Source organism: Prinia subflava, chromosome 17 (genome assembly GCF_021018805.1).
Source record: "Prinia subflava isolate CZ2003 ecotype Zambia chromosome 17, Cam_Psub_1.2, whole genome shotgun sequence".
NCBI lineage: Eukaryota > Metazoa > Chordata > Aves > Passeriformes > Cisticolidae > Prinia > Prinia subflava.
In genome coordinates this window covers 6140227-6165852 of record NC_086263.1, presented here as the reverse complement: position 1 = coordinate 6165852, position 25626 = coordinate 6140227, and the positions used below count along the sequence as shown (strand labels likewise).

The 25626-nt window shown below is 41.2% G+C and overlaps 1 protein-coding gene across 1 annotated transcript in view; it reads left to right on the top strand.

Moving 5' to 3' along the window:
* The first annotated feature begins 7424 nt into the window (after positions 1-7424).
* The window catches only part of GRIN2A (glutamate ionotropic receptor NMDA type subunit 2A), a 166037-nt gene continuing 147835 nt past the window's right edge, over positions 7425-25626 (top strand). The window contains exons 1-3 of the mRNA XM_063414321.1: positions 7425-7557; positions 8290-8497; positions 9932-10354. Coding sequence (XP_063270391.1) covers positions 9950-10354 — 405 coding nt within the window. The 5' untranslated portion in view covers positions 7425-7557; positions 8290-8497; positions 9932-9949. The remainder of the gene's footprint in view (positions 7558-8289; positions 8498-9931; positions 10355-25626) is intronic.

Genomic DNA, 25626 nt, shown 5'->3' with positions numbered 1-25626 from the left:
TCTCTTCAGTAATACTGAAGTCAGAAGTGCCTGTGTAAGTGATGATGGTGATGCTTTAATGACTAAATTGGGAAGAACTGGCTGTGCTAAAGAGCAAAGGATTGTCAGCATCAGGGAATTTTGCCTTTTTCAAATACTGTAGTGTTTGTCATGGCACAGAGCTGGAGTAAGTGAAACACATGTTCTAGGTGAGCTAAGATGGACATCCTTAAATGTCCTTATGCAGCTGTGCATGCTGATGAATGATGGAGTTGATAAAGGTTTGCAGAAGGTAAAGCACCAACAGAACTCTTGTAAATTATAAGGAGACATTTTCAAAATAATGAAAGGTTAAAATGACCTGCTTAAACCCCACTCAATGCCTCCTGTCTGAAAATTGAGTCAAATCCTTGTTCAGAGCATTAAGATGTCCCATCCCCAAAATGGGATTATTTAAAAAAAAATCATCCTTTCCCTCTTATCACTTACTCCTAGAGTAAACAGCAGTGTAGGAATCAATGTAATTAAAAAACATTTTGTTCAGCTGGGGTAAGAATAAAAGCTAAAAATTCTGCAAAGAGTAAACACCGAGTCTGTTTTTCATTTTGTTTTTGAACCTTGAAATGTTTGGGATGAACAGCTCTTTGACCTGTGTTCAAGGATGAATGTTGATAACCAGCACAGATGAAAAGTCAGTTGGTGAAAATATGATGTTTCAAAATTTTCAGACTGGCATCAAGGAAAACTTGGAGCCATGAAACAAATCTGTGAGCTAGGACAACAGTGAGATTACTGAGGTTAGGTGATTATTACTTTAACACTTGGGGTGAATGTAAACCCAGTGTGTTTTGAAATTTTCAAAAGAATATAGATATTGTATTCGGTATCTGCTCCTTGGGATACTGCATAAGAAAATGCTGTTTGTCCTGCAAATACTAACGTTTTTTGGATTTTGATGGGAGAGTCTGTGTAAAGGTGAAGGCAATACAAGGTAAACACAGATGGAGCAGCTCCTGAACCCTTGTCCTGTGTTGTGTACCTTGGAATATTTGTTCCCCACTCAGCAAGAAGTCTAAAAAGAAAGTCTTGTCTTGTTGGTTATCTTCCATAATTTTAGCTTTCTGGCTAAAATCAAGAAAGCAAGAAATCTGTCTGATCTTTGCAGATGAAAGATAAGATCTGGCAGGCTTTAAACTGGAGCAATATTCTTGTTCCTACATATATCACAGTTATTTTGGAATTTGTGTGATAGAAAGGACTGGTGGGAACAGAAATAGTTGTGTGAGGGTAGATAGCATACAGCCGTCTGCCGAGTGAGATTACAGTTAATTGGCTTATAAAAATTAAGCAATTGTATATTAATTCCAGAAAGTGGCTCTGGGAGGGATTTTTTTCAAAAAGTTGGTGAAGTAACTTCAGATGTTTATGTTTTATAGATGATTCTTATATATAATTGTTGCATAAAAAACCCAATCCTGCATGTGTTTGAATGTTGCTGAATGTTTGTACTGTATGTAGCTGGTCAGGTAAAATAAACAGAATATTTATAGTTCAAAATATATACTTGAGCATATTCTTTTATGTTTCAGAGCTATCCATCAGCCAGACAAGAGTTTAGAGGCAGGTAAAATAGCATTTGCTTTTCTTGGGAAGACATTTCAGAACTATGGTAATAGATTTGGATATCAGTTCCTAGAAATGTGATCACCTGGGAAGCTAAGCCTGCATTTTAGGTAGATCACAAATGTGTTTTAATATGTTATTTTATTTAAAAAGCCCCTTTATCTGCTCATTGTTTCCACCAGTGAGATTAAGTCAAGGTTTGAAAATACAATCGAATGAAACTAATTAGATCTGCTAGTAATCACAGTTGTGATTATTATCACTGCAGCCTGGAGTTCTCCTTGGGCAGGGAAAAGCAAGAGGCATTTTTTCTACAGTAGGCAAAAAATGGGGTTCCTTTGGAGCAAAAGCAGATAAAAGGCAGGACCTAGAAGCACCATGATAATTGCACTTTAAAGAAAACTCATAGTCAAGTGCTCAATAGCATTCCTGTATATGAACAAAAGCCATGTAGCCTGGATGGCAGAAATAGGTGACAGAAGGCTCTGACTCATCATGTGGAACTGTAATTTAAGTTCAAGGGGGATTTTTCTATCTTGGATCTATTCCTACTGGCTCAGATGTCTCATAAGCCTTTAGCACCTAGTTTTAATAGAGCCAGTGCCTTCAATTGAGAGATGGGTTGGATGCAGGGAGCAAAATACTACTCATCTTAAAAATATCTTCCAGCTAGAGCTGAGGTAACTTTGCGCTGATAAGAAGCTTCCACTGACCTTTACTAAATTTGATTTTCTAGATTTAGAAAAGTCTCAACTCCCTAAGAATTTGCTTAGTGAAGCGCTGAGAAGCAGATGCAGTGTAGGCATCTTGGTGCTTCCCACTCAGCACAACTTTCTTTTAGCAAACAAGTTCTGCCAATGAACAATGTGTGAGGGGTCACTACTGGCTCTTATCAGTCATAAGTAGTAATTTTTTTCATGTTAAAACAAATTTTATATAAAATAACATAATATTCCATGAAAGTTTGTTTTACAAGTAATACTAGTATTGGTAAAGGCAAGTAGCTCACCTGTCTTAAAGATTCAGAGGGTATTTTTCTAATTATTATTTTCAAACTTAACAAGTCTGTCCAGCCCCTTGAATATCTAATACATGAGTATTGTTTCATCTAAAGATCAAAAATATAGTAATCTCTAACTTCAACCAATTTTTGGTAAAAATTTGAACATATACATCAGCTATATAGACAGGGGTCTTTTAGGTATATAAAATCTATATAAAGGTAGATAAAGGTAGACCATCTCAAATGTGGGGACCCATAGGATGTTCCAGGTGAGGCAAGAGCAAAACCACTGAGGTCATTATACACTTCCAAAATCTGAAAATCTTATCATCCTTTAGGAAGACTAATACAAGGTAGTAACTGCTTAATCTATTGTGGACAGTGTGATGAGTCCGGGAGGCTCATCACACTGTCCATAATAGATGCATGAGGCAGATTTGTATGGCTTAGGGTGACTGAAGAGGAAGCTTCAAATAGTATTTGAAAAAAATCTGGTTTGTAAAGACTTACTGCTTTAGTTAGGAGATTGTGTTTTGACCCTGAATTATTACTGGCAATTTTTGACTGTTCCTTACTGCTGTAGGCACTAAGGAATAAGCTGTACTGGTCATGCAGTGGTCAGGTGTTTCCTTGGGTGTTCCTAGAAGATTTTATTAGGAATATGCTAATATTTCCCAGTTTCTGGTGGGGGGCTGCAGCATGGGAAGAAGAGAGACAGTCTTAAACTAGTATTTACCTGATGCAGTTCCCTGAAGCCCAGGCCTTGTGCAGGCACTTCAGTGTGTAATGGGGTTGGTACTGACACAGGACTGCATTGCTGTGACACAGATCTTTGTTAATAGAGCTGCCTTAATTAAACAGTACAGGGTTCATTATGAAATTCTGTTTTGACCCTTCGAGTTAGATTTAACTAAAAAAGAATTCCTCTTGGGAGCTGCATAGAAGAGTTTGGAAATACATCTGAAGATTAATTTGATGTGGGGAATTGATTACAAAAGAGGCAGAGGCACAGTCCTGGTGAGTCCTGAATAGCTCTGATAGTCAGAGGTGAGGTGGAAAGGGGCAATTCTGGCTGCACAGCCCCTGGGGCGTTCCCTCCTTGCTGGGGGTTGTTTGCAGAGAAGCTGAAGTGCTGTAACAGCCTCAAGCTCCACTCAGTGATGTTGCCTCCTCTTTTTTTCCATGGCAGCAAGCTCATGTCCTTTGCAAAACTGAGAGTAGCTTAAGGCCATCATTTCATGCATGACTTGGTAAATTGTGCAAGAAAGAGCACTGCCAAATGAGGAGCAGCGCCAGTTTTCAATAAGAGGGCCATCTGTGACAAAATGTTTTAGCAACTTTGAAAACAATTCGGTTCTTTCCCATTTTTACTTTGATTTCATTTAGCATGTAAGTAACTTTGCAGCCTCCCAAGAGTAAATTTATGTTACTGTATCCTTGTTTGCTATGCATTAAGTTTTTGTTGAGTCAAGTGGTTTCATTTCAGACCTGATCCTGTGTGGTACTGAAAAATGACTTTGCATCAATGTCACTTTTGTTTCCTGTTGGACACATTTGTCAGGGTAGGTGAAATTCAGACATTGTGGAAGACAAGAAGCATATAAATAAATAGTTAGTAGTTATAGCAATAGTACCTAAATGTAAAAGTAGTTTATGGCTGGAATTAAAACATTTTTAAATTTGGAAAGAATTCCAAATGAGCTTCTCTCCTTTAACCTAGCCTGTAATATCTCATTACCATTTTGTTTGATTAAATTTAGGAAGTTGTTGCAATGGAGTTTTATGTAGCAAGGATTATTGAGGAAATCTGCCACTTGTTTGAGAGATCTCTCAAATTGTCTTAAACTTTTGCAAAGAAGACTACAGAGAAGACTACCTGTATTGATAGTAGAGTGGCAATAATGCGACCTCTAATACAGTATTTTCGAACTAATTTTGGTGTAATTTCATGAGAAGAGTTTTGGGGTTTTTTTAAATAGCATGGTTATACTTGGCTTACTTACCTGCACTTTTTAAAAGCAAGAGGAAAATTATAGAGTTGTTTTCTGGAATCTGGAGGTTTAATTTGACTTCTAATTTAGGTGTTTAACATTGTGAGGTTAAGCATCTTTCAGCTGGTACAGTAAAGCAAATAGAGAGCAGGTTAGTGTCACTCACTAAGGAGTGCCAGCCCATCGGACCCTGCTTTGGTAACACTGCTTGTACCTGACAATTTGGCTGCTTGTTTCTGTTGGCAAGTGCTCTCTGCAACAGGTCATTTTCAGAAAGAGGAAACCTTTTTGTAATTTGTCGTTATTTTAGAAGGAACAGAGTATGAAGAAAGTTCCTGACCTTTAAACATGTTTATGTAGGAGGCAGGCCTGGTAGGGGAACTTCAGGTGGAAAATATCCTCAGAATGCAAGATTCCAAACTTCTTGAACTTGTGTTGTAGCTGCTTTTAGAAAAGTGCAGAGCTGCCCATGTGGAGAAGGCAATCATTTAGGAATCAATCCACCTGCCTTCCAGAATAAATGTTGTCCATGAAGATGCTCAATGCCCCATGTGCAGGGATGTGTTTGTTACAGTGCTTTCGAAGTGTTCCCTTACACCAAATTTACAAGAGTCAGACACTTAAATGCAGGGTTTTTTTTCTTGTTTCTGCTTAGTGAAGTTGACTTCCTATCAGGTTTGCAGCTCTTTAATTTTAAACTGTGCAAATATACCTAGAGATGGAGTGTGAATGTCTATTAAAGCAGCAGTCTTAATTTTGTTGCATTTGATCAATTCTGTAGGCAGTAATCTGCTTGAATTTGGCGAAGATTTTGGGAAGACTGCGTATGTATTGCCAAGATTAATCCCACTGTGTTTGCACAAATTTTTAATACGTTCTATTCTAATTCTAATTTGTAAATTTGGACTGTTTTATCGTGATATTTCCCAAAATTTTATGAGAGTAAAGTGAGGAAAAATATTTGGAAATAAAGCTAAACTCTTTCTAAATTTAGATTAATGAAAATCATATAGTTCTGAAGTTAGAAAATGTGGGTATTTCTTGAATTGGTCTTTCACACCATTAGACTCAGTGTAGTGTACACAGTATATTGTATACTAAGTATTTCCCAAAACCACCACGTCCCTTTTCATATTTTAAACATAGGCTAATGTTAGAGCTGCAGTTTTTCACCATTGTGATTTTCACTTGCATTTGAGGATTCTGAATCTGTTTTTGCTGTTGTTCCAGTAAATCTTCTGAATGATAACACTGAAATAACCTTACACAAAGATGAAACTGCAACCTCATCTCCAGTAACCGTGACAAACATCACTGTAATATTTACAGGGGGAAAATGTTCATCCAGGGTGAAATGCAGAGATGCATTAAAACATCAAACATTAAAAAAAAAGGCAGTTGAAGCTGCTTAATTGCTTTGCTTAGAAAGACTAATGTAATGTCTGAGGAAGTAATCCCTAAATAAGTTAGGAGGTGAGATCTTTCAAAGGAGGAAAAAGAATCAGGCATAGACCTATCAGGGAATTCAGTGATGAGACTGTCAAGAGCAGTAAAGCTGATGTGTTGTTAAATGTCTTTGGGAGAGATTTCTTAGTGTTCTGTGCCTTAATGTAGTGAAAAGCAACCCTCAGCAGGTGAACTTGGCATTATCCTATTGGAACCCAAAAGTTTCCTTTGGCACAGGAGTGGGGGTCTGTCACAGTGTGTGACTTTGCCTTGCTCTGAAGTATTCAGTGTAGGAATAACATGGCTGTAAAGGATGGAGCACGGAAGAGGCCATCCCTCTGTGGTACTTAGCTGGCACATTCATTTGTGCAAAACCAAATAAGTTGTGGCAGCTGGAGCAGGATGGTGGAAAGGAAAAAGCAGGAGAGCAATGGAGTGAAGGAGAACACACAGCAGTGTGTGGTGGAGGAAGGTTTAGGTGGGCTGTGGCATGGGAAGGGGGGCAAGAATTGCTCCAAGGGCAGGTGGGTCCAACGCCAGAGCTGTGAGAAGGGAATGGGAGATGGAGAAACAGGCTCCCGGCTTTGAAATGGAAAGGAGGACGGAGCAGCAGGGATGCCCAGATGGAGCTAACTTCTACAGAGCTTTTTTGTGATATTTGGCTGCTGTCTGGAGCTTTTAGGGCTGCTTTTAGTGTGTAAGCTGCTGCTCCACATTCATTCCCCTGAGCCCCACGGCAGGGATTTCTGGTTGACAGCGCCTGCATCAAGGGAAAGGAGAACACTGGGGTTTCCCGGGCTACCAACCTTTCGCCGGGGATGTCACTGCGGGGAGAGCGCTCGAGTTTGCAGCTCCTGTGCCCCAAACCCGGTGTTCTCGCCGTTCCCCCAGATCTGACACCCCCTCCCCCGATTGCCTGCGTCTGACTCATTCGCCGGTGCTTGTGCAAGCAGAGCGGGGCGGGGGGGTGGGGGAGAAGCCTTCAAAGTATCCGCGGCTGCTCTCGGTTTGACAGGGCGGCCGTGAGCTGCGCCCCTGCAAGGGCGGCGGTGCCGGGGGCGGCGGAGCGGAGCCCGCAGCGCCGCGCAGGCGGCCCCGGGTGGAGCCGCCGCACCTCCACGGGGCCGCGCCGCCAGTGCCCGCCGCTCCCCGGAGCCGAGAGCAGCGCGGGGCTCCGCGCCCGCCGTCCTGGGGAACTGCGGCGGCAACATCGCAATTTAACAGAAGGGAAGAGAAAAAAAAAAAAGGGAAAAAAAGAGAAAAAGATGAAGACGCTTAAATGCCTCCTGCCAAAAGTAAAGAGCGAATCTCAGTTGCAATGGCTCTGCTAAAACTTGATCATGCGGGATTTCAAGCGATAAAGAGCTGCCGGGCTGCTATTTACTGCGGTGGGAACAAGTTGCAGGATGAAATCCAGGCGTTAGGGGACCTGTTTTCCACTTCATTGTTTGCAAAGGAATCTACTGAAATGACTTTGAGGATCTTTAAACTGGAACTATGTGGAGGGAGAATGCAGTAAGTATCGCCTCTGCGGGGACCCCGGCTGGCTCCGGGGCAGGGCTCTCGGCGGTGCCGGGGCTGCGCTCCGAGTTCCCCAGCACCGAGGGCCGGTCAGGGACCGCCGGCTGCTTTGCCTGGTGCGCCAGCGTCCTACATAGAGCTGGGCTTGCTTGAACAACTGTCTTCATGCATATTTACTGGGGATTGTGAATGAAAAAACCAAAGCAATTGAGCTTTCCGTGGCGGGCTCTGCTATAGTGTCTCTCTGGGTTCGTTTATGGTAAATTGGGAACGAAGCTGTTCAGGAGCGCAAAGAGCTTTATCCTACACCGCTTTAGCTATGCTCCAGGTTATGCTTGTTTTGAACCTGCCAAGAAAGCTGCCCTTGATCATGTTAATTAGTTTGCTTCTAGCTGCGCTTTCCAGGTTGGACGTCTCTTCCCTTAGAGCCCAAACCCGTCCATCACACTTGGAAGCAAACGGGCAGCCGGGAGCCCAGGATTCTCCTGACCTGGATAAGATGAGGGACGTATCCCGGACGGCTGTGGGCTGACAGAGCTGCTTTTAGCCAAGAGCTGAAATCTGTTCCTAAGGGAAGGGGAGGGGGGAACTTTGGAGTGTAGTCACTTTATTTCCGTTCACACAGCACACGCGATTGAAGTATATTTCTGTGTCCAATCTGCAGCCCGACTAACGGCTTCTCCTCCTCTCCCCCCGCTGTCCCGTCCCGTCCCCCCCCGTGTCCAGCCCCCCCTTGCCTGTCTCCCTGTCCACGTAGCTGCCCTCCCGGGATGCGATGTCGCTCGCAGGCTGCGGCGGGGATCACGGAGGCCGCCCCTGAGCCCGGGCAGCGAGGGGCGCGACATGCCCGCGGTCGCGACATGTCCTGCAGCGACACCGACAGCAGCACCGGCACCTCCGGCAGCCGCCGCCGCTCCGTCTCCTGAGGCGCTGGGTACGTGCGCGCCCGCGCCGCGCGGGGGCGCCCTCGCGCCGCGGCCGGCCCGGCGGGGCGCGCTCCCGGGGCGCGCTCCCGAGCCCGCTGAGCGCGGGCAGCGAGCCGTGCCCGTGGGGGCGCGGAGCGGGGCTCGGGGGGACCCTGATCCTCCCTCGGGCTCGGGGGAAGCCGGGGCACTCCGGTTTGCTGTCCGCGCCGGCCTGCGGTGGCTCGGGCAGCGCAGGGGCGCTGATGATGTGCGGTTAAACGCTCCGTGGAGCGCTCGTCTCCTCGCGTGGCCCGAAAGGAGGCGGTGGTGCCGCAAGCCCGCGGCTGGCTGTGTGCTTCAGCAGCAGACGGCTCCGACTGAGGATGGAGATAGGGCTGGCAGGAGGAGAGGGGAGATGTGAAAAATGCCACCCCTGATTGGACAGCCCCGCTTGTGTGCTCTGCGTGACGCTTTGCAACGAGCTCGGCTGTCTGTGGCACAGGGACTCCCTTCTTGCAGCTAGCAGAGAGCCAGGAATGGGGGTGGAAATCCCTCGGGGCGCAGAAACAGGGGGAGATCTTGCAGAGTCAGACCTGCTCTCCTTCTCCCTCCTTCAGATAGTTCAGATCCCTTCTGTGGCTCATCTCGCTCCCCATCCTACTCCCTCTATATTCAGCCCCCTACAGAGATTCAGTGAAGGCATGAGGTAACCAATGCAGTGCTGCTCATTTTTGGAACACCCTCCCCTTCAGCACCAGGGACAGCTTGGTGTCCGAGATCAGCAGTTCTGAGATGCTCAAGTTCTGAATGCAGCGTGAGAGGACAGAAAAGAATTAAGATAGAATACTGTGCTTTTGAATCTGTTCCAGAAATGCAGTAGGATTCCTTAAGCCGTGGCTGCCTGGGAGAGATCCTCAGAAATAAACCAGCATGGGTTTGGGATGCTGTGAGATGTACGGAGTATGTGGACTGGGGTTTCCTGCAGACCTCTGGCTCACTTCTCTAATTTTGAGCTAAAATACCTCTCTCTGTTAGACTGTGACTGAACTTTAAATAGATGTCCAGGATGAAGGAAAATATCCCAGATGGAAAAAGAATTCTTTTACCTATTTTAGCACAGCAAGGTTAAAAAGAAGGATGATAATGTCTTTTTTTTTTTAATGATGTCAGTCATTTTAATTTTGTTGGCTATCCAGGAAGAATGCTAATGGGTCTTTTCTCTGAACTTCTGCTACAGTTTTTGCCTTGCTCGTGGAAGACCAGCTGTAATACTGTCATTATCAAGCCAAGTTTTTGATAGGATATAAGAGGCTTGACTTGGAACTAAGGTGAAGGATGCATTATAAAAAGCTGCTAAAGTTTGCATTATGCCCAGAAGCTTTCTGTTTGAAACCTTCTTTGAAGATATACAGTATATATATTTTTCTTTATGTTCTTCTTATACATTGTGATCACTTTTGCAGGGGATAAAGCTGGCAAAGATGAGGAAAATTGGCTGTGCTCTCCTGGTACTCCAAGCTCTTCTGGCACCTTTGGATCTTGTTCGTGGAGCAGAGAAAAATTATCCCATCCTGAACATTGCAGTGATTCTGGGAAGGACCAAGTACATAACAGAGAGAGATATCAGAGCTCTCTGGACCAGGGAAATGTCAGCAGACCTGACTGTTGATATCAATGTAGTGACCCTTCTTGTGAACCAGACTGACCCTAAGAGCATCATAACGCATGTTTGTGACTTGATGTCAGGCACCAAGATCCATGGAGTGGTTTTTGGAGATGACACTGATCAGGAGGCAGTAGCTCAGATTTTGGATTTTATTTCATCTCAGACTTCTATTCCAATTCTTGGAATTCATGGCGGGGCCTCCATGATAATGGCAGATAAGGTAGGAAAATTTATTAAGACCTCTTGCAGTTCTAATGTCCTTCACTGTGGTGGTCTCTATCATGAATAATTGCTACAAGTAGTTCAAAAAAGATGCTCTTAATTATCTCTCTGTACTTAAAAAATGAAAAAAAGTATGCATAATGGTGTCTTTGTTGATGGTTCATCAAATATTCAGAAATATTTGGGGGGTTGTACCTGAAACTCAACTTTCTAACACTATAAAAGTAGCCCTAATGAAATATTATTATCCAGCACATGGAATGATGGTTAAAAAACTTTAATAGTGAATATGATCAATAAATATAAAAACAGCCTCATAATAGTGGGTTTATAAATTGATTTTGAGAATAAGATGTAAAATTATAAGCAGATGTTCTGTGGTGTTTATAAGAAATAGCAAGCAATAGATCTGAATGTATTTGGATGCAACAGTAATAATAGGACAACAATAAGCTGGAATTCAGTGATCCACTACAGTGTCTGAATTAAGTAGTCTCACACACTTGAACCAACTGCATTCCACAGATTTATCGAATTAGACTTTTGCTAATTGGGTACTTCTACTTTCTTACTGTAGTTCATGAAAATAATGAAAAAGTAAGGGGTTATCTGAAATCTGGAGATAATGACAAATGGTTTTGTTGGAAAACATATTTTTATCTAATCTGTTGTGAGACTGGAAGCACAAAAGTGACTCACATCTCAAGTTCCTTAACGCTGTAACAACTTTTAAGCCCTCCTTGCTGGCACTGCAGCAGTGATGTTGTGAGGGGATGGCTGCAGTTTGTGAAGCAGGCACCAAGTGTGGGGCTGAGCTCTGCTGGGGACCCTGCTCGCCCGAGAGTCAGAGGAGCTCCCACTCTGCTGCAAGAGGGGAGAGCTCAGAGAGAGAGAGCAGATATGGGAAGTCACTGGTTTGCCAGCACATGAGGATCTTTAATGTTAATTGTAGCTTATTTCCTGATATTTCCATACTTTAGCGTTCCGTATTCATTGACTGTTATTTCTTATGAGTGACTTTTGAATAGTAAAGGGCTCTCTGCACACATCTGAAAAGCAGGTGGTCCAGATGTTTTGTGAAGTAAGGGGGGAAAAGAAGCAGGATTAGTTATGATTGAGGAATCAGCTTTGAACTTCGGAAACTTTTTACCTCTGGAGAAGACTTTTTTTCCATTGGGATAAGAAGTCTGTTTCTCTTGGTGTTTTGAATGATCTTCCTTTAGAACTTGTCATACAAGGGAAAGACAATAAGTGCTGAATGATAGCAGAGATCCTGTAACAATGGCTTTGACATTTTGATTTATACAGAAAGATCATTACAGTCAGTGCTGCTATCTTTAATGCAATAGCAGTGACCAAATTACACAGGCAGTTATTTCATGTGCTTTTAAATTACAGTGCAGATTTACTTGTCTTTTAAAGCTGGGTTTAGATGTACTTAGTGCTTCTATTTGATATATATTTCACTTAACTGTCTCTGCCAGTGTAAGAACACTTGAAGATCCCAGCCACAGGGCTAAGTGATGACACACTGGAAGAATTCCTTGCAGAATCATCTTCACTCTTGGTAGCAGATGCAGGATGTTACTGATACAGATCTATTTTTACTTTTATATAAGAGCCTCTAGAAAATGAAACAGTCATTTTTTTGTCTCAGTAAATGACTACTATTTTCACTGTATGCTAATATTATCATTATTGTATCACTGTCTTTTATTCTAGGGGTTATCAAAGTTTTATTAGCAAACTTCCTGCTGAAATTTAGCTTCTAAGATTTCCATTTGGGAAATCAAAATTGTCTTTTGTGTGTTAAAACAATCTAATAGAGCAGTCTTCAGTAGCTTGAATTGGCTGAAGGAATTGTTTGTTCGCGTAACTAATATTGCCTTAATTTTTAGCCTGACCTTTGAAATGTGCAATGTCTTAAAACGGGGTTTGGAACATCACAGTAGTGAGACTTGCATGTGTCACTCAATTAACCATTTATTTAGGAATGAATTCCTGGGAGATGAAATTGAAATTCACAGTGCTGTCATAAAGGAGAGATGAAATTAGAGGGAGAAGGATTGCAAATATGAAATCCTCTAAGTCACTGTCAGGATTTTAGCTGGCACACATAGGTGTTGGCTGACTTGTGAAGATTATTGTAAGTCTCCTGCTTTCTCTCATCCATTGAGATGCCTGGCTGTGCAAAAGGTTCCTGGTCCCACTCCTGTTTGTGGAGGTAGTGCTCTGGCACTCTAATAAGGCCATTTCATTTATGTCCTTATCATATGAGTTCTGTGCCAGGTGGTTGTTATGTGGTGCTGAACTCAACTCAGCTGAGGGCACAGGAATGAGAACTCATCTATAATGTCTATACTTCACTGAATATACTTCTAAGACTTCACTGAATGACTCAGAAGAGATAAGCTGCCATATTCTCTGTGCCTAATAAATATTATGTCAGTGTGAATCTTGACTGAAGAGCCATACTGGTGAAAAAAAGTAAGTTGTTCTATACTTCTAAGGATGAGGTATGGCCACATTTTGAGTTTGCAGTGATGAATGCAGGACATGCAGCTTTTGAAGCACCGAGTCCCTGTCTGAACATCTGGGGTGAGTGGTGTGTTGTCTAGACTGCCTCCTTCGCCAGCCCAGCTCTGCTTCAGTTTGCTCAGAGTTTGCCTGCACCTTCTGAGGAGAGATTTTGCATGATTCAGACACGGAAAATAGACGGGCACGTGAAGCCAACCAAACTGGAATGTTTTCTGAACCTCACTGATCTGTTTTCACCTGACATCAGCTGTTCAAACCCTACCAACACACCAGCTGGACACCTGGAGGTGTTTGACACTTACCCGATCCCGACTGTGCTGCAGAGATACCCTCTGGACAGTGCCACATCCCTGCTCCAGCTGATTTTATCACCTGCTCTTGGCAGGAACCCTCCTGCCAATGAACTGCGCCTTGGCTTTGGTCCCCAGTTCTGCCACGCACTTCAGACATACTCAGATGTGGGATGGTCTGCTGAAACAAGATGAGAATTGTCTGGGGCATCTGTGCCAGCCTGCTGTGCATCAGCATCCCTTGGAGGATGCTGAAAACAGGCTGGCTGTTTATTCATCTTGTATCTCTTGACATTTGAGACATCTCTACGCAAACATTACTTAGGAACTGTTTTCTGACTGGAGCATTTGGTTTCAAACATAGTTAACTTTGTTTCACCACATGCTACGATTGTAACAATAGTATTTGTGATACTTTTTTTTTTTTTTTTAACAGAACATCGTGGTTAGTTCTGTGTCAATGCTAAAAGACTTGCTTCTTCACATGTGGGAAAAAATATCCCTACGTATTGTAAATATGTCCAGGAATATTTAGTGTCTTTGAACCATACCGCTTTTGCCTGTAGCAAACCTAAATCATTCTAGAAGTCTTTCTGAAAGACATAATTTGAGGCATTTTATTGTTGTGGAGGCACTCACAGTCATAACATAGTCAAGAAGTGTTAAAGGTGAGGGTGATATTCCAGAAGGGCTGTCACAAAGTGATACTTCTTGAAACAGATCTGGAAATGTTATGCAAAATAAATAACTGCTTTTCCATCAGGTAAGTACTATGTATTATTGCATAATGATTCTGTGAGAGCCCTGGAGGTTAGACAGGATTGCTGGAGGTTGTCTAACCCAGCCTGTGATGAGCTAATATCAAAATCAGATCATCAGTCAAGTTTTGAGTATCTCCCTGGAAGTAGATACAGCCTCACTGGGCAATCTGTTTCAGTAATTAACCTCTCTCACCATGCAAATATTTTCCTTTTATCTCATTAGAATTTCCCTTGATGCCACAGGCTTTTGTTCTTTTGCTGTGAATCTGAGCCCAGCGCCGTCTCAGTGCAGCTGTAGGCTGCAATTCCAGCGCTCCTTACCTGTCGCTTTCCTGGGCTGAAGGTACATTCAGCCCTTAATTGCACTTGCAGCCCTCTGGGCTAGCGTGGATATGTTGGTGTCTCGTGTGGGGGACCCCAGACCGGCCCGGGGACTGCAGCCGGGGCCTCTGAGCGCTGCGAGGGGAGCGCTCCCTGCCTGAGCAGCTGCTGCTGCCGCAGCCTGCTCGGGCTGTGCCACCGAAAGGGAGCACTGCTGACTCACGTTCAGCCCGTCCCATGGGCCCCCTGCCCTGGAGCACTGCCGGCATGGTGCAGAAATAAGGCAGCTAATTGCGAGTAAGCACTGAGTGAAACTGTACTTTGAAATCTTTCATTCTTTTGGTGGCGGTTTTTTTAGGGACTTTTGTGAAATACTTGCAGATGTTTGTGTTACTTGTCATTTTCATCTCATTGTAAGGTATAGCTGGAATTGCTTTGTTTTAGCTCGTTTGAGAGGCAAAGGGCTGTGCTGCACTTGTGCAAACCAGAGCTCCAAGCAGCTGTGATCAGAGCCCACCCAGACTCCAGGCTCTAAGGGAGCATTTCAGCTCCCTTATCTGTACGTGACTTTGTTGGCGATCCTAAAGTCCCTCCACACATCCTCCACTTTCTTTGCCAAATGTCACCATGGCACAGTGATTCAGGACCAAAAAGGTTCAAGAGCCACACTTAACTTTTGTACTATGTGTAAGTGTGCTTCAACTCTTAATGCTTTCAAAATTGATTGATGGATGGCAGGGGGGTATTGTATTTGTTTTGTATTGTAGAATCTTTTCTGGAGCTCATACTACATGAAATATGCTCAAATTCAAATGTCTGCCATATGCATATGCAGATTTCTGTCCAGCTTGTTTGGTTGGCTTGTAAAAGTAGTTTTGTATTTCATTATAGAAAATAGTAAATCTAAGATTTTCTATAATAGCAGCTTTTCATTCCCACCCTTACTGATGGCTGATGTGTATGGCACTATGTGTCTGAGCATGTTATTCACTTTGGTTTTGTTACTGTAAAAGACTGGAAGATTAAACCATAGGTTAATAAATACTTTAGTGCAAAAGTAGCAGTATTCATATAACTGCTGTTTCAGGTCTAGACACAGTAGCTTGCACTACTACATAGTCTGTTGCACACAATATTTCCAGCTTCTGACTCATTTAAAGAAGCAATTGAATTTGATTTTCTTCCCTTCTAGCTGTAGGAAGGCCCCTATGGGAAGAATAACCTTCAGATATTCTAATTTTTATTTTGAGCTGCAGCAGAAATGTAGCACTGACTTCCTTGCAAATCTGTGGTTACTTGTCCATAGCCATGAAAGCCAATTTCTCTGTACTTTTGAGAAAGTCTTGCACATCCAAAAGATTTTTAGATCTAGAATGTAATCTGTGATAGTACCTTTTGCACACACATGCTGTAATCAGTGGTATTAAATGGTTAAAACTGTGGCTGAGATTTGTGCTGCTGAGGTGAATGAAGTGAGGGGATACAATATCCAGTGTTTTTCCTCCTCAGGAGGCAGTGCTGTTGGAGGATGAGGTGGCTGGGATAGAGCCTCCTGCTTTAGACATTGCTATTCCTGTCCTGGCATGGCTGGGAGTGTTTGCTGCTTTCAGCTGGGTCTTGGAACTCAGAGGAGCATTATATTAATGATGGGAGCTTTGCTTTCTCACTCTCTTTCTCTCACTCCTTTTTCTAAAGGGTTTTCCTAACAATTTCTGATGTGATTATATTATTCCTCATTCTCTTGTCCACATAAGTTTATCCTTCTTAATTGAGTGAAGGAAAACATGGATGAATTTCTGGAACACTGCAAGAGTAGACTTGAACTGTTACTCTTATGGAGCTCAAGGGAGTAATATTTAGTTTAATTTTACATAGTAGAAGGAAGGTAGTTTTGAAAAGATTAGGAATTTTGGTAACTAATGAGCAGGTTGTAGGAAATGGAAGTCTTCTTGAGTTTGCTTGATTTTTCGTGCAGTTTAGGTGTTGGTAAGTTCCTGATATTTTAGCTAATTTTATTTATTTACAGCTGCAGCTGAGCTGAGGGTGCAGCATTGATTTCTACACACCACTCATTTAGGAGAGGGGAGTGTTTGGCTTCCCTTTAGTCCTTTGCAGTAAGCTATATATTTTCATCTCAGAGGTACTGTTTTCTTTCTCTTCAAAACTCTTCTTACAGTTTTGGAAAATAAAAATCTTTAAGTATCTTTGTTTTGAGCAACAACATCTTAAAACTGCTAGCAAGTCCCTGTTGTAGATAACCCATAAAATCTCTCCAAACCATTGCCTGCCTATGGGTAATTACAACACAGCAGACTCTTGGGCTGTGAAAGTAGGACACAAGACCTTCAGCACGATTTTCTGCTTGCAGAAATTCCTGGTGGCATCTTTGGAATTTTTTTTCCCAAGAACATTCTCAAATAAAAAATTAAAAATTATTCCTCGTAAGCTATAAAATAATTATAGACCATTAGAAAATACATAGCAAGTTTCTGGCATTAGAATATATCCAGAGAATGCACCTGAAAGTATAAAATTATGCAGTGTACAGAACAGAAGGGCTTTGATATAATGTCAAACACATTTTTTGTGTTTCATCTATTAATTATTTTGGAGGATGCTTAGATTATTTGAATAGACAGTTCATTAGTGTGTTTTGTCACTTATTTGAACTAACAATTTAATTTGAAGAATTTCTTTATAAATTTTTTTGATCTTGCTTGGAAGACTCTGGGATAGTTCTGCCTACGTGGTGATGGTACAAAGGGCTTTATATAGATGCACAGAAAAACTTTGCAGGCTGTAGCTTTTATTTTTTACAAATCTGTGGTCATCTAGTTTGTGTGTACTCTTTCTCTTGCCCTCTTCCCTCCTCCTTCCTCCTCTGCCTCTACTCTTCCCTGGAGCTATGAAGTTGTGTGGATTTTACTGAGGGAGCCCAGCCTGGATTGTCTCCACACCATCTGTCACCATATTGTTTGTTTAAATCCTTGAGATATTTTCTTCTGTACTTCACTGAAATAAATACATAAAGCTGCAGCAGCATCATTGGCTATTTATATTAGATTTAGACTTAATGTCCTTAGGAGAAAACCCCTGTGCTTGCAATTGAGGTGCATAAGCTGGAGGCACAGCTTGTAAAGCTGCACATGGTTTAATTCTCTGAGTGCAGAGCTCCAGTTCTGCAGTGTGTTCACCACCCAGCCCAGGCTGCTCTGGCCTCTCAAGGGGACACCCAGCTGGGGCTTTCATGGCCCTGGGAGATGTTTCTGCTCTGGGTTATGCTCTGGTCTCCCCACTCTTTCAAGGAAAACATTCTGTGCCCTTTGGTAAATGCAGGATGTCTCTGACCTGAGACCTGATTTTCTGGGCCAGGGAAAAGGTGAAACTCGCAGGCTCTGTGAAACCAGAACTGGAAATAAGATTGGTTAGTTAGAAGGGGGAATGTTTTGGAGAGAAATTGAGGTTTGCAGAGGAGATGTAGTATAAAAGCTGAACAGCCAACAGGAAAATGAGTTTTGCTGATATGCAAATGCAATATTCCAGGTTGCTGATGGAGGTTGGTTGCTGCCCAACAGTGATATGCACTTAACATTGTCTCCTTTGCCTACAGCAATTTTTCCTGTACCTTCTGTCCACATGAAGCTTAAGTGATCAAAAAGCCTCAGTATTTGGAGGGAGGAGGCGGTTCTGGGTGCACAAGTTGTCTCTTACTTGGGCAAGAGCAAAATTCCTCTGGAGAAAGGTCTGTCCTTTCTGGGACCCAGCCATGAGAGCTCCTGGGCTGAGGGGTAAATGGGCTCCCTGATCTGTGAATGATTTAAACCTCTTGAAAAAGAAACAGTTTCTAATCCAAATTTGTGACTAAGATTTTATTTGCATACTGATTCTTTTAGCTTCACTTGCAGATTAAAGAAATCATTCATAAATGTACATATTTAGATGGTTTGTGTAATCCATTTCTTTTCTGTTCTCCTCTTTGACAGCTACAGAGACTGAACTGTGATTAGAAAATCCAGCAACGTATCTGAGGTCAGACTGGTCATAAACTCCTAGAGCATGGCAGTAACTCCATTTGGTTGTATGTTGGTCAATCTTGCTTAGCAAGATTAACACGTTTTTGGACAGGGGCAAATTCAAAGCAGAGGTACACTTCCTTCTGGCTGTGACACACTGAGAAACACATTAAAGGGCTCTGGATGAGATTTGACTAAAACACTGTCATATTCTGCATACAGCTCCAAAACAGTCTCCATTTCTTTTGTTTGACATCTTTTGTTTCATATTTGGGTGTGATCAGACCTGAGAAATTGAGGTCTGGTTTTTTTTGGTATACACACAGGTTCTTCTCCTTGCTTTTGCCTGGATTCCCCTTCTCCCTGAAGGTGGAGAAGGAAGGGTGAGAGAAAACCAGGTGTTAATCTTTATGCTTTTAATATTTTTCAAGTACATTGATTTACCTACTCCTTGGGATGGAGCCTACGGGTAGTGGTGCTTTGTGTGCTGCATTAGCTAACAGTAATGTAATTTTCCAGCAGGATCACATAAAGACATTTGGGAGTTGCTTGGATAAAGTAGATTTTTTTCAGCTCAAGGCCATATATCTCTCAACTTTGTGCATCCCTTGATTTGGGTTTTGAGTAAACTCTCTTGGAGAGGTGTTTCATTACCAGGTGACTCCTCAGTGTTTTGGGCTTCCTGTCTCCATCACAGGTTTAGGAAAGTAATTTCCTTCTAGGCTTTTAATGAAGATAGGCTGAACCATTTCCTTGTCATAAGCTCCTTGCTGCAGCATGACTGAGAGCACCAGTGCTGGTCTTGCTCCATGGCCTCTGCTCAGTGCTTGTGACTATTTATAACTTGCTTTTTGTGCATGTTGCAGCAAGATATTTCTATAAACATGTTTCATTCAAAGCATTGCTGGGTGGAAAGCTGCTTATCCTCTCCTTTTTTTTTTTTTTTTTTCCTTTTCTTGACAGTGGTGGTTTGTTTTTAGCCTAACTTTTGGTTCAAGATTTCTGTAACTTTATTGATGGAAAGTTTTGTCTATTTGTGCTGAGCAGTTTGCCTTTCCACGTGACTAAATTAGCAATAGGACTGCTTTGTTTTCACTGCATTGATTTTGTGTCTAGTGGAAACACTGTGTATGTAGAACCACTGAGAAAGAAGAAAGGGCAGGGATTTTATAGCCACCTTCCAGCTCGACAAAATTTGCAACACAATTAGGTATGACAGAAAATAGAATTAAGGTAATCTGTTTGAAGTAACAAGTTGCTTTCAGGAGTTACAGAAACATATAATTACCAGACAAATTGCATGTTATTTTTTTGTGTGTGAGGCTAATTAAGAGTTCTGAGTAAATTGTGTTGGCATAGGCATCAGAGCTATATGAAGTACCTAATTGGGATGAGATAAGGCTTGTGAATTCATCATAAGAAAACAGATGCCAGAATTATGAGAAGTGTCTGTATTCTAGTCAAGTACCATTTAGGATGGTCTGGTTTATTTTCAGCAGTCACATTATTTTTGTAGGAAACAAGCTAACCCTGCCCTTTATTTTGTTTTGATCTCTTTGCCATCGTCTCCTCTCTCCTTTATCTGCATTTAACTACTGTTATCTGCAAAAAGGCTGACGTTTCCTCTTGTGGAATCCGGGTTCCAGAGAAAGATGTGGATGGCTCAGCTGCTTAGCACGTGAAACTTTAAACTCTGTCTCATAACTGTGTGACAGCTAAGTGGTACAGAAGTTGTAAAAAGAAATATTTCCTTTCTTCACCTACCCTTAGAGTGGATTTTCCTTACCCAGTCCATTGTCTGCCAACTCACCCAAGAGCTGCTTCCAAAAACTCCTCCTCTCATGGAGCCTTCAGCTGCACCCCATCCATTTGCTATTCCACTTTATACTTGACTGTCATGGTAGTTAGGATGGCTTTTTTTTTTCTCTATTTATTGCCTTTGTTCACTTCTAGCAGAAGCAAAGGTGGGTAGGAGGGAAAACACCTCTCCGCTTAAAATTCTGTATCTCTGAATTTTAGGAATGCTCTTTCCTAAAATTGGGACTCTTTCACAGAAGCACAGAAGATAGTTGCTAAAATCATCTTAATTGGAGCAAATAAAAATTCTCAAGAGGCCATAAGAACAAAGTAAAAACTATGAATTTAAGCCAAACCTATTCCTATTTAATAATCAGGAAATAGTGGAAAGGAGTATAAACTGAACCAGGTGAGCTAGGGCAGTTTTGGTGGAGAACTTGAGGTGGTGATAAAACAGAAATAAAAATTACTGATGGAAGTGACATTTTGTGAAGAAAACAGTATTAATAAACCAGAATTATTCCAAATTCTGAGGTTTCTGTCTCTATCTCTTCAGGGTTCCTGACCCTGGGATTTTAGGCAATCCTTTTTAGTCCTAAGTAATTCCTTCTGCATTCATTGACTGCTTTACATATTGTACAGAGAGGTGCTGGCTTTTCCTGTTGCAATTGGGAGAGTCTGGGCTGTAGTTAACCATCTGGAAATTGATGTATTGGAGAGTCTACTTGTATCCATTCTAATGCAACTTAAAATTTCCCTGCTGCTCTTGTTTTTTTCCTTTAGTATAACCTCTGAGACAGGCAGTCTATGATAGGCTTTCCTGAAATAAAATCCTCTCCTTTGCACTTGGCTGGCTACTGATGCTGCTCTGTGTGAGCATTCATTTCTATAAAAATAGAGTTTTCACTAATTCTGATTTCTAGTAATATAAGTACTTTTTTCTATGCATCTATGTTCACTCTGTTGAGGTGTTTTGTGGGAATGCCTACTACCTTGCATTTTTTAGGAACTGGAGTCTCAAAATATATTCATAATTCCTTTTATAATTTAATTCAATTCTGAATTTTACATCTCCCATTAAGGCCTTCAGAATACTTGTGCAGAGGACAGATTGACAGGAAAAAAATGTCATTTTTATCAGGAAGCAGATTTCTTCCCACTGTGTTAGGTGATTGCAGTCTCTCCTGTATGTGAATGTGTTGTGCTGTTACTTTAAAAATGCTGTTCTGAGACTCAGGTTCACTGGCACTTAGTGCCTGAATTGCTGTTATGTGCACTGAACAAAGTTCTGGTCCTGAATGACAGAAATCCTGATGTTGTCTAAGTGACTGGTTGGATCAGGAGGATGAAAATGAGCAGTGTCTGCAGAGATCAGAGCACAGGGAAGAGCCAGACAAGGACAGCCTTGGCTCTTTGTGGGGTGAGCTCACTTGTGGAGGGCAAAATACAAGTTACACAATCCCCTCCACACTTTGGGTTAGGGAAAGACAAAAATGATCTTCATAGCCATTTCCAGATCTACTTATCCTGTCATTTTTACCAGTCTGAACAATTGCAAGAGTAATGTCACACCTTTTCTAGCTTCTCTCAGGCTTCAGGCTTGCAATCTCTTGCCTTCCTGTTGTTTTTTACTATCCATCACTATTTTATATGGTAAGAGTAACTGAAATATTTCCAATAATCAGTGAAAAAATTACACTAAATAGATGACTTAGGACAGGTGCAAATAATGAAAGCAAATCATGTTATAATATCCTGAACCATTTCCCAGTATCTTCTCACTGTATAAAGATATTTTCAGATTCCCAGTTTCTCATAAAAACATGTTAAAAATAAGACGCTTGACACGGCCAATATATCAAGCAGCAATTTAATAATTAATTAATTAACATGGTAAAGTGTGAGCAAAAAGGCAGCGCTGGGTACAGTGGTAGGGGTTTTCCCTTCCAACTGCACACCTATTGCTGGATTTGATGGTATTTTATACATATTCATAAGCTTTCTCAGCAGTTTCCATTTCTAGTTTTAACGTCACAATTCAATACCTAACAGCCATAAATCTATAGATTGTCCTGTATAATTCTATAGACCATTGTGATCTATTCTGATATTTCAGTACTCCAGGATGTACTTCCAGGATATGTTTTTCCAGGTGGTGGGATCTGGCTTCCAGATGTGGGGTCCCATCTCTATTTTCAAGTCCATCAATCTCCAATGCTGATGTCCAGTTTCCTTCTCCAGGAGTCATAAATCAGTGAGCTGAAGTCATATCTTCATGTCCAGGATGTTTTCCCACCTTGTGTGAGGCTTGAGCCCCCTCCTTTTTCCTTCTTTTGTCTAAAAGAAAACCTTTTTGCACTCTAAAACTACAGTTTAAAATTCTTTAATACAAAGCAAGCTTCTAAAGTTATAATTAAAGGACACTTATTGCAGAATAGCTTGAGACTTATAATAGATAATTGCAAGCAAAAGATTTATTCAAAAACTTCCTTCCATGCTTTCCACAGCTGTTTATTAGAACTCATCTTTATAACTGTCCCATGGCTGTGTTCCACCACTATGATTACACAGATTTTCTTCATTTCCCTGACACGAAACATAACTTTGTATTTCACAAACACATCATATGGTCTCTGAATAAAAATTTAAGATAATGTGCAGGAAGTTTATGTGGACCCAGCTGTCACCTGCAGCATGTGTGTCATTGAAAGCTTTACCAGTCTTTAGTGTGCTTGTTTCAATTGTTTTGAGTTATTCTTTCTGGTTCCTTCCTGGTATGGGGTGACTCCTGGCTTAAAAGACACTGGTTTTTGATTTATCCTTTTTACAGTATGATGCAGAGATCTTAAAATAGGGAGAGATTTCAGGCAATAATAAAATGTAACAGTCCACATCAGCAGTCCTTATTCCAGTGTAGGTCCTATTGATTTGTTAAGCTGCACTGGAGCCCTCAGTGGACACTGCCTGAAAATGTGGAAAATGTAAGCTAAAATAAGAACGAACTTTGCTCATTTCCCACACTCTACTGCATTTCTTAACTGTACAAAGTAGGTTATAGGCACGCAAAACCTTAGTTTTAAATAAGTTATGCAGAAAAAAGCTCTGCAGGTCAGCAAAGGCATTTCTAAAAGCTGGGGAGCAAACTGCCACTAGGAAAAGATAGCGTGCAGGTCATATAGAAATAATGCAAAATTCCTTCTTGTGGGATCCTGACTTTGGTGTGATTGATTTCATTGGGAAATAAAGGATGAAGAGCAAGTGCAAAGTAAGCAAATACTTTAAATAATTAGTCCTTTAATACTTATTTCATTGCTTTTCCTGATGATTTGAATGCTGCTATGTGAAGAAATAATGAAGGGGGTTTTCCCTTTCTAATGAGGGGCTTAATATGTTCTTTATGTAACAGCCATAAAGATGCAGACACAGTCCTGTAATATCTGAGATGGAAAGGCCAAGCACACAATAGACTTAAAGCATTTTCTGCTTAGAAAAGCAATCTCTAGTTAAAGGAATGATTTGGTTTTTTAAGGGCTGATGTGTTCTCTCTCATGATTTACTGGATTGCTAGTAAAATACCCTGTTGACAAGCCAGTTGGTTTTATTTGAGTTAAATTTAATCACTTATTTAAACTTCATTTTGATAGTAAGGTTTCTGCCTTACTGGGTCATTTTGAGGTTTCATTTGCATATTCCATCCAGTTAAAAATTCTGGTATTAAAACAGCTTTTCTAATTCAGCTCAGATGGTGGAATATTTTCCTTCTTAACAAGCATTCTAGTTTGTATTAAAACAAAAAATTCTCCTTTTCTTAGCTTCTTTTTAAATCAAGTATGTACAGTAAGCTTGGCTCCCCATTGAGCTGGTTTAATCATTTGTTTTTTCCATCTGCAGAGAGCCAGTTCCCAAAGTAACTTCAAAGAGCCTTGCCTGAGTTAAAGCTTCCAGCTTTGGAGCAACAAAGATTACAGAAATATGCTTATGCAACTGCTTGAAACCTCTGGCTATCTTGACATGGAGAAAACAACTGAATATTTCCCTCTATTATTCCGTTACCGTAGACGTTAAATATTTGTAACTGAGAGTTTTGCTGCCACTTTGCTTTTGCCTCCCGTGGTGGCTGCTCAGTGTGATGTGTTACACAAGTGCACAGACATGGCATTTGTAGGCTCAAGGGGATCGCTGGTGTTCTGGGTCTTGAAGTGATCTCATCTGTAACTCCAACAAGAAAACAACCATAAAATTCAGCCTTGATTTAACTTGTCCATAGACAAGACTGAAGACTTGCAGCAGCAGCAAACACAGACTATTTGTAATATTTTAGATTTGTGCAAACTTTAATCAAATGATGAAGAGGCTTCAGGTGAAATGGTTCCTGGGAGACTGGTAACCTCCCGTGTTAATTTTTAAAATTGCCTATGTTGACATGTGTGATCTGTCAGTTTGCTGAAAATAAAGTCCAATATAGGTAGATAGGTATGGGATGCATATTTTATATCTAATGGGCTTACAATGTTTTTGAGTGCAGTAACAAACTTAAAGTAGTTGAAATTGCCAGTGTTGGTCAGAATCTGCTTCATGTTAAGGCCAATATAAGTAATTGTCCTTATTTCTGTGGCCTTCCTCACTAGTGACTGTTCCTTATTCATGACAGTCCAATCCAATGGTTGTCATCATCACTTTGGAGAAAGGCTGATGTTTTTTCTCTTTTTTTTCCCTTTTTTTCGACCAAACTATCTGAAAATCAGTGTGTCTGGGATTTGTCCCAAATTAATTTCCTGTGGAGAGGAGAGTTATGAGTTTTGTCTCAGTACAACGACTCTTCTGGATTATAATATCTGTCAGTGGAAATGCACTACTTTGGTTTTAACTGAAGGTATTTCAGATCTTAATTTCTGGCTTAATCAAATCCTTAGCACAAGCAAATCTAATTCTGGCATACTATTTCAATTGCACAGACTTTCATTTCTGACTAAGGATTGGAAGGATTAACCCAGATTTTAGCAGTTCTCTCCATGACTGGGTGGATAGGATTAAAATCTGTGCTGCTCACTGTGGCTTTTTATTCTAGTTTTTGATTAGTTATGTCTGTTGACCAGGGTGGGATATTTCCTGAAGTTAAGACTACAGCTAAGTGTGGTGAATTCACTGGATTGCATTGTATTTTGCTTAAAAATACAGCCCAAACATGCTTTGCCTGTTTACAGGACCACAATTTATAGCTTAGTATATTCTAGATTAATTTTCTAGTTTGAAGTATTAACATATATATAATTTATTAATTATTATAATATATTTATATATATAAATTTTATCATCTTTGAGGCTGTGGAAATACATATTTTAGGAAAAAATAATTGGATGAAACAAGAATGGCATTAACAGGACTCGACTGTAACATCTTAAGGACTGGCTGAATGCAGCAAAAATTACTGGGCCAGAAGCTGGAAGGATATTCCTGTATTTAATTAGTATCAATGCAGTTATTAGAAATAGAGACAATTTCATAATGCAGGAAGTAGAGAAATTTCTGGAATACTCTCTGCAGTCTCC